Genomic DNA, 8136 nt, shown 5'->3' with positions numbered 1-8136 from the left:
GCTGTGTGGCCTTCCGTCCTGAGCCCGTGTTGGTCGAGGAGGAGGCCAAGGCTCGGAGGCTGCTGCAGCATGGCTTCCATGTGCATGGTGAGCCTGCTGGCATAGCTTCGTCTAACTCGGCCCAGTGCTGAGGGCCGCCCTCGTTAACGTGGGGCCACCGGGAGAGTGTGGCGTTCTCTGTCCAGCTGCGGTAAACTTGTAAAGGGCTGTAGGGTTCGAGGCTGCCCAGGGCCTCCGCCGTGAGAGCTCAGAGCTCCCCCACTGCCCCACCCGGGAGCCAATGGGCACAAGCCACCAGCCTTGCCACGGCGGCACTGCACGTGTCCACCCGGCCTGCCTGGTGCCCCGCCTCTGGCAGCACTGATCTGCTGTCTGTCACCAGTCAGTTCCCTTCCCTGGACTTCTTGGGAGATGGAGGCTCCCGGTGCGTGCTCCCCTCCGGCACGTGGCTCCCTCCCCTCAGCGTGACTGCTTGACTTCTACCTGTGTGGTGGCCTGACAGCGGCCCCCGTAGGGGTCCATGCCTTATGCCAGGACCTGTGACTGACTGTCCCTCACCCAGCAAAGGGATTGTGGCTGGTGGGATGAGGTTGAGGTTCCTGGGTTGTTGTGGGGAAGGGCCCGGTAGAACCACAAGGACCCTCAGGGAGGCGGGAGCCAGAGCTGGGAGGAGGCGCCATTGCTGGGCTGGCTTTGGAGGTGGAGAGGGCCCACAAGCTAGGGCAGGGGCGCTGCAGAAGCTGCACAAGGCCAAGGCCACCGTCCCGGAGCCTCCCGAAGGAACCACCTGCCTGCTCCTGGATTTTAGCTGAGACTCCTGACCCCCAGAAGAGTAGAATTATGTGTTTAACCCACCACGTTTGCTACAGCGTGGTAAGAAAGACGTAATCTATGTTTTGTCAATAATCCAGCTTTTTGTTGCTGTGTACTCAGTTCTCTGACCACATCCGTCTGTCCCCGCTCACTTGTTGATGCTAAATGAGAAGAGACAAACGTGGAAAGTCACCTGCACTCGGGGCCAGGAGCCAGGACAGTGCAGACAGGGTGCCGCGGGGCCGGGCCTCCCTGGGGTGGGGTGGGTGCAGCGCGCTCACCGCGGGGCTGACCCCGCGTGGGTTTCCAGTGCTCTCCCTGCCTCTAGCCAGGAGACCGGAAAACCGTGTGGCTCTCACCGCCTGGTCTGCGCACGCAAGAGTTACTCTGGTCGGTTTCACATCTGGATACCGACCTGTGTTCCTGTGCGGAACTCCACGTGGCCGTGGCGCTGCCACGCGCGTGTGTGTACGCACACACCCGTGCACGTAGTCGGGTTCGATTGGCTAAGACTGTGTTCACGAGGGACGTTGGTCTGCAGTTTTCCTGTGATGTCTGTCCGGCCGATCCCAGCATAGCGCTGACCTCACGGATGCTTTGGGACCTGCCCCTCCTCTCAGCTGTCCAGAGAAGTCCATGCGGAGCTCCCGATGGAATCTGCCAGCGAGGCACTGGGGTCTGTGGTTTTCTTCACAGAGAGTTTTAATTAAGAGTTCAAGCTCTTGCATAGTGATAGGGCAATTCAGTTTCTCTCTTTTGAGGGAGGTGTGGTGGGTTTTATCTTTAAAGGAGTTTGTTACACTTAGTTGTCCATTTGCACAAAGTTATTTATAATATTGGTTATTTATGTCTTTTTCCTGACATAAATTTTTATTAATCTCAACCAACTTTTGGTTTTATTTTTTTTCTCTGTTTTACTGTTTCTTTTTCATTGTCATTCAGATTTTTGTTAATTTTCTTTCTTTCTTGGTTTGATTCGTTTTTTCTACTTCTAAAGGGAGGAAACTAAAGTCATTGATTTGACATTTGTTTTTTCTAACAGGATTTTTAGTGTGATGAATTCCCTTTAAGTACTATGTAGCTGCATTCCACAAATTTCACTTTGTTATATTTATATTTTCACTTAGTTCAAAATACCTTGTAATTTTTTCTCGATTTCTTAGTTGACTCCTAGGTTGTTTTAAAGTGATTATTTAGTTTTCACACATTTGGGGTTTTTTCCAGAAATCTTTGTTTTCTGATTTAATTCCACTGTGGTCAGGAGACATAGTTTGTACAACTGAACCTTTTAGGTTTATTGACATTTGTTTCACGGTCCAAAACATGGCCCGTTTTGGTCAGTGTTCCTTGTGACACGGGAACAACGTGCGTCCCGCGGCTGTTGGTGGTTCTGTGAGCGTCGGGTCGGCTGGTTGGTGGGCGGATGAGTGAAGTCTTCTGTGTGTTTACGGTGCTGCCTGTCGTGTAGACTGCGGATTCAGAAGTGTCATTCTCTGACTGTAAGTATATGTTTGTTTCTCCCTGCTGTTCTTCGGTCTTTGTGTCCTGTGCGGCAGCTCTGTGATTGGGAGCATAAACATTTATGGTTATTATGTCATCTTGGTTGTTCCTTTTATGAACGTGAACTGTCTCGCTTTATCTCTGGTGACATTCTGTGCTCTGGAACCTTTTCTGTATGACAGCGTGGCTTCCGTGGCTTGCTTTTGCCTAGCATCAGCGTGCTGGCCTTCCCGCGCTTTGCTTCAGCCTCCCGCGTGTCTCTCTCAAGTGGCTTCTCGCAGGAGCCACCAGCCGTGCCCTCCGATCCGTCTGCCAGCCTCTGCCTTTTCCTTGTGTGTTCCAACAGCTTAGTGTTGTATCGACAGGATCCGATTTAAACCTGCTCTCTTGTGGTTTGTTTTATATGTCTCCTTTTTCTGCCTTTTTGATTCCACTTGCGTCCTTTCGTGACCGATGAGTCTTTTGCTAAATACTCTGCAGTACTCAGGATGCCGCCTGACCCCAGACTGTCAGCGGTACAGCCCAGGGGTTGCAGGGCCAGGCTGCGGGACCTGCTGCGGCCCCATCGCCGGGCCTCCCAGCCTGTAGTGCCCAACTGGTACACTGGCTGCCCGGCCGCGGCGGCCGCCGCCATGGGGGCCTCCTCGGACCCCCAGCTCCGCCGCCGCCCTGCAGGGCCTGCACCCCCAGCTGCCCTTCCCACCAGGATCTGGGAACCACCCAGGTGGACATGGGGCAACTGCCTGGCTTAGTCAGATGGCTTCCCAGACCGCAAGGCCCCTGTGTCACGGCCGGGGGTCTCCATGCAGCTGCTGCTTCCTCCGTGTACTCGGTGTCAGCAGCCAAGACGTAGCGACAGCGGGCGGCCTGTGTCCCGGGTGCGGGTGGCAGGTGGCGAGACACAGTCTTCCACTCTCACTAACTTGCTGAGCGCTTCAGCTTTTGAACATGTCAAACTACAAGGAGAAGTTCTCCACCCTGCTGTGGCTGGAGGAGATCCACGCGGAGATAGAGCTGAAGGAGTACAACATGAGCGGGGTCACCTTGAAGAGGAACGGGGACCTGCTGGTGCTGGAGGTCCCCGGGCTGGCGGAGAGCCGGCCTTCTCTGTACGCAGGTGGGTGTGCGCGGCGCCCGCCGGGGTTAGGACGTCAGTGACTTGCACGCGCCCCGCGCCCTGCCCTGTCGCACGGACGCCAAGCCCAGGAGCGCTTCCCCCCACGTCTCCAGAGCGTTTGCCTCTGCAGCTCTCGGCACCGCTCCTGACTCGTCAGTTTTACGTGTGGGGATGTATTTTTAACAGGTGATAAACTGATTTTAAAAACTCAGGAGTACAACGGACATGCCATCGAGTACATCGGCTACGTGACCGAGGTGAGAGCCGCACCCATCAGTGAGCGTGGGGCGGGAGGACGAGCGTCTCAGAGGTGAACGGCCGCCGTGGGCGCTGGGGTTGGGGTGCTCCCTTCCGTGTTGACGCTGCTTCGGAAAGTCTGAGGGTAAAGTGAATATTTAAGCAAATGCGATGTGTAAAGGGGACTTCATACCTAAAGGGACTCTGTAGTCCCCAGCCACAGGGAGTGCGTGCACCCCCAGTGCATAGAGCGCGTGCACCCCAATGCGTGGCCTGTGGCCGTGGCATTTGCTGTCTGCGTGGGCTGGAGCAGGTGTTGGCTGGTGTGGGAGGGAGGGGCTACGGCGCTGGCTGCCGCTCTGCCTTTCCCGCGCTGTCGGGTGCACCGTGTGGCACACCGCGTGGCTTGGTGTCTCCTCTGGCTGGTCGCGCTCCCACCCGAGCCGGGCCCTGGCTGGTGGGGATCTGCGGGTCGGGAGAGACGGAGCCCACCTGACACCCACGTGGAAAACTTAGGAGGGACTGCCAGGCCCTGTGTGAGGGGGCTGCAGAGGGGATGTGGCACCCTCGCTGCCACATTTTCTGCAGTCTGCAGCTGAATACCAGGCGGTGCTGTTATTGGGCCCAGCTCAGGCCCTGGCCTTTCCCTTGAGGACGGAGCAGGCAGGGCCAGCACTGGCAGGCTCCCCAGGGGTGAGGAAGGCGAGCGCTGGTGAGTCGGGCAGTGGGACATTCCCCATAAACCGTGACTGTGTGGAGACGGAGGAGGTGGCATCTGAAGTCACAGGCTGGCGCTCCCACGCGAGGCTCTTAGCCTCATTGTTCAGGCTGGCTGGGACATTGGCCAGGACGCTGGCCCCCCACGAAGCCCGCTGGGCTGACAAGTGGAAGGCGTGTCTCCAAGAAGTGTGGGCGGGGCTCAGGGTTGCCACTAAGGTGGGCAGGCCAGGCTCGGAAGACAAAGGCAGGTTTGCAGGCCAAACAGCAGAAAAGTGCCACAGACCCCAGGGTCACGATGGTGTCACTTCTCCTCCTTCTCCCAGCCCCCAGAGGCCACACGCAGTGCTCAATGCGACTGCCACCCTCCTCCGCCTGGCCACGCTGCACTGTGCCCTCCAGAGGGTCCCGGGTGTAGATGCCCACGCTCTCGGGTGCAGATTCTGGGGGCCAAAAGCCACCCCTCTGCCTGCAGTATCAGCGAGCATCCTTCTCCTGTGCTTGAAGTTATGGGGAACTGGCTCCTGACTGATGCCCAGCTCTGCAGAAGGCGACTCAGCCACAGGTGGACCATCTGGACTGCTGCCACTGAGCACACTGCCCGTGGGCCCCAGGCAGTCTGCGGGCCACGGCAGTAGCTCATGACTGTGACCAAGGACTGAATCAGAAAGTCCCCTCTGCAGGGTGCCAAGCATCACGGGGGCAGGAACGACATTGTCTGCAGTGTGTGACGGGGAAGGACAGGGTAGAGGCCACAGCTTTCACTGGTGCACTCAGTTGTGAAGTTGCTGCGGGACTCCACTGAGGGAGGCGCAGGCCCTGCTGCCCAGCCAGCTCCCTCGGTGGTGGCAGGGTGCCCGCCCCCCTGGCTGAGGGCAGCAGTCCCTCAGCCTGAACCGAGGGAGAGCCCAAATGGCCAGGCCACCTCGCTTCCAGCGGGCAGACCCGCTCTGCCTCCAGAGTCCCTGGGACCAGAACTGGGAGAAGTGGCCAGGACCCCAGGCACCAGGCCGGGACTGACCCTGGTGGCTGGAGGAGAGGTCACTGGGCTGCGGATCTGTGCGAGCCAGGCCCGGGCGGGCGCAGGGAGGCCCTCAGGCAGCCCCATAGCTGGCGTGGCCGGAGGGAGCCATCGTCCTGCTGTCACCAAGGTGCTGTCTTCGTGAGAGGTGGCCCCGTGTGCTAGCCCTGGCACCAGGTACCAGGGACATTCCTACTGGCAAGCCGTGCCCGCTCCAGGGACAGCGCTCGAAGCCGTGGGGGCAGGAGGCTCCTGAGGCTGAGCCCAGTGCTGGCCCCTCCGAGAGGGGCTGCCCCGTCTGCCAGGGGCACGTGACTGGGAGCCCCGAGCGGCTCAGTCAGCACGGCTCCGTTCCTGCACAGTCCGGCTCGTTAAACCTGCCCTGTCATTTTTACGTGCTCTCGTGTTCATTTAGCTTTGTCTTCCCGTTATTTTTAATCTACATTGTTCTCCGTGTTTCTGTAAACACGTGCCAGTGTGGGGTGCACTGCCCACAGCCATTCGTGCTGGCCTCGCTCTTGGTGATTGGCTTCCTGCGTCTCGGCCATCTTTGACCACAGTTCCATTACCCATTTCTGTCACCGTCACCTCTGGGGAAGCTGGAGCAAACTCCTGCAGGCTGCCCCCAGGGGACTTGACCGCTTCTGCCGAGAGCAGGGGCACCCCTGCCAGGTGACTCCACCGTCCAAGGTCTGCCGATGACTCCATCTGGAGCCGGGCCAGTCGCAGCCCCGGCCCTGGCATCTCACTCCAGTGCCCGCGCACCCTCGGCCCTGACCGGGCCTGAGCGCCTCTGCCTCCACCGCGGGTTCTCCCCGCTTCCCCCCTTGTCTCTCTGAATGCCTTTGACCCCGCTTTGACCCAGGCCCGGGTGTTGTGTTCCTGTACTGCTGGGAGGGAGGTGGCCTTTAGAGGCGATGACAGTGTGCACCATGCACCCGGAGCCCAGGTGGACAGCGTCCAGGGAGCGTGCACCTGGGCGGGCACCATGGGACAGCAAAGTGAGTTCATCCTGTTTGATTATTGTTACGTGTGCCTGGAACACACCGGGCTTCAGCTCAGACGTGGAGGGTGCATTTTTGTGCAGTGCCACCAGATACAGATGGAAGATTGTCCTAAGAAATTAAGTCTAAAGTATGGAAATTAAACTCTTTTTCAGATTCATGAAGAAGATGTAACTCTTAAACTTAATCCAGAATTTGAACAAGCGTATAACTCTGAACCTATGGATGTGGAGTTTACGTATAACAGGTAGTGCTCACAACGACTCTTCCTGTGGTGCGTCTTCATTCCTGACCCATGGCCGGCTTCCCCTCTGTCAGCCCTCGACACCCAGTGGTGTGGGAAGGGGACACCATGGCCGGAGGGGCCGTGCTGAGATGTTGAGTGGGCCCCACTGCCACTATGTGTGACACACAATTACAGCTCATTATTGGACAGATTGGAAGGTCCAGAGTTGCAGACACTTGCATGTTTGGTCTCTTTAGGACTGTATGTGCACTGAGCCCTGGTTCATGATGCGCTGTGGCCATCACCCTCCATCACATCACAAGCACGGTGGCCCTGCCACCTGTTCATAGCTCCCTTTTTGAAAAAAATAGTCTGTGTGTCTGTGTCCATACGCGCGCACACGCACAGAGGAAACTGTGTTCTCTGACGTTCATCGTTGTGAACTTGCACCTATAGTTTCTAGAACGTTGTGTCTCTGGAACTTGCCCGAGCCGTGTAGTGTCCTGTGGGCCGTGAGCACACCGCTTCGCGCCTGCTCTCCCGGTGGCAGACGCAAGCACAGTCTCGGATTCGGTTGTGTGCTTGGCGCTGCGTTCTCGTGTGCGAAGCCACGTGTGCGTGCGGCTGTGCCTGTCAGGTGGACCGTGGTTGGGCCTGGCGGTTTCACCACTTCCATGTGGTGGCATCGGTCGCGCCCAGCATCAGCATTCATGACAGCCAGTTGCTCCCCATCCTCCCGAAACTAGGCGAGCTCGACATGTAAGTGCACCTGCTGCTGGGTGTGCGACAGCTCCGGGCCCCCAGTGCCCAGTTCCTGCCGGCTCGTGAGGCGCAGACCCCGTGTCTGTGGCCCATAAAGTTCCTTCATCTGAGGAATTCTCGCTCTTGCTTCGGTGGCATGAGCCGGTGTCCGTTGCTTGCGTGAGTCCTTTCCCGGGTACCTGTGCAGGCCGGTCCCGCATGCACGCCGTGGGTCCCTGCTCGGGGCTCATCGCTCGTCTTCTCTCCTTCAGGGGTCTTTGCAGCGACAGGTGCTGATTTTCGGTCAGACTCACTTTGTTTCCGACGGTGCATTCCACGTTTGGCTGAAGTCTTCGGTATCTGGGCTGAGGCCAGCGTGGGGAGCGCTGAGGGAGTGCGGCTTGTGGGGTGGCACCTTTGGAAGGTCATCGGGCTGTGAAAGCAGAGCCGGTGGGACAGGAAGTCCTGGGGGAGCACGTGTCCGCTGTGACGGAGCAGTAGGTGTGAAGCCACTGACACGGCTGGGCGGCCGGGAAGGGAGGGATGATGCCGAGTGAAGGCACCGGAGCGAGTTCTGGCCCTGGCCTCTGGCGGGTGCACAGCCTAGGCGGGGCAGTCATCGGAGCCGAAGTGTAGCTGGAAGTTCCTGTGACTTGCGCCCTAGGGGATGAGTAAGGCCTGTCAGAGAGGAAGAGGCAGAGGCCGTGCAGGAGGGACCCGTCGGCAGACAGCGGCCGGGCCTTGAGCCCAGGAGGGAAGG

The 8136-nt window shown here is 58.5% G+C and overlaps 1 protein-coding gene across 1 annotated transcript in view; it reads left to right on the top strand.

Moving 5' to 3' along the window:
• Positions 1-8136, top strand: part of MOV10L1 (Mov10 RISC complex RNA helicase like 1) — a 61737-nt gene that overhangs the window by 17691 nt on the left and 35910 nt on the right. The window contains exons 7-10 of the mRNA XM_011384184.2: positions 2849-2984; positions 3253-3430; positions 3617-3687; positions 6565-6656. Of these exons, the coding sequence (XP_011382486.1) occupies positions 2849-2984; positions 3253-3430; positions 3617-3687; positions 6565-6656 (477 nt within the window). The remainder of the gene's footprint in view (positions 1-2848; positions 2985-3252; positions 3431-3616; positions 3688-6564; positions 6657-8136) is intronic.

Source organism: Pteropus vampyrus, unplaced genomic scaffold (assembly GCF_000151845.1).
Source record: "Pteropus vampyrus isolate Shadow unplaced genomic scaffold, Pvam_2.0 Scaffold563, whole genome shotgun sequence".
NCBI lineage: Eukaryota > Metazoa > Chordata > Mammalia > Chiroptera > Pteropodidae > Pteropus > Pteropus vampyrus.
Note: the sequence above shows the minus strand (reverse complement) of the source record. Positions and strands in the feature narration are given on the sequence as shown.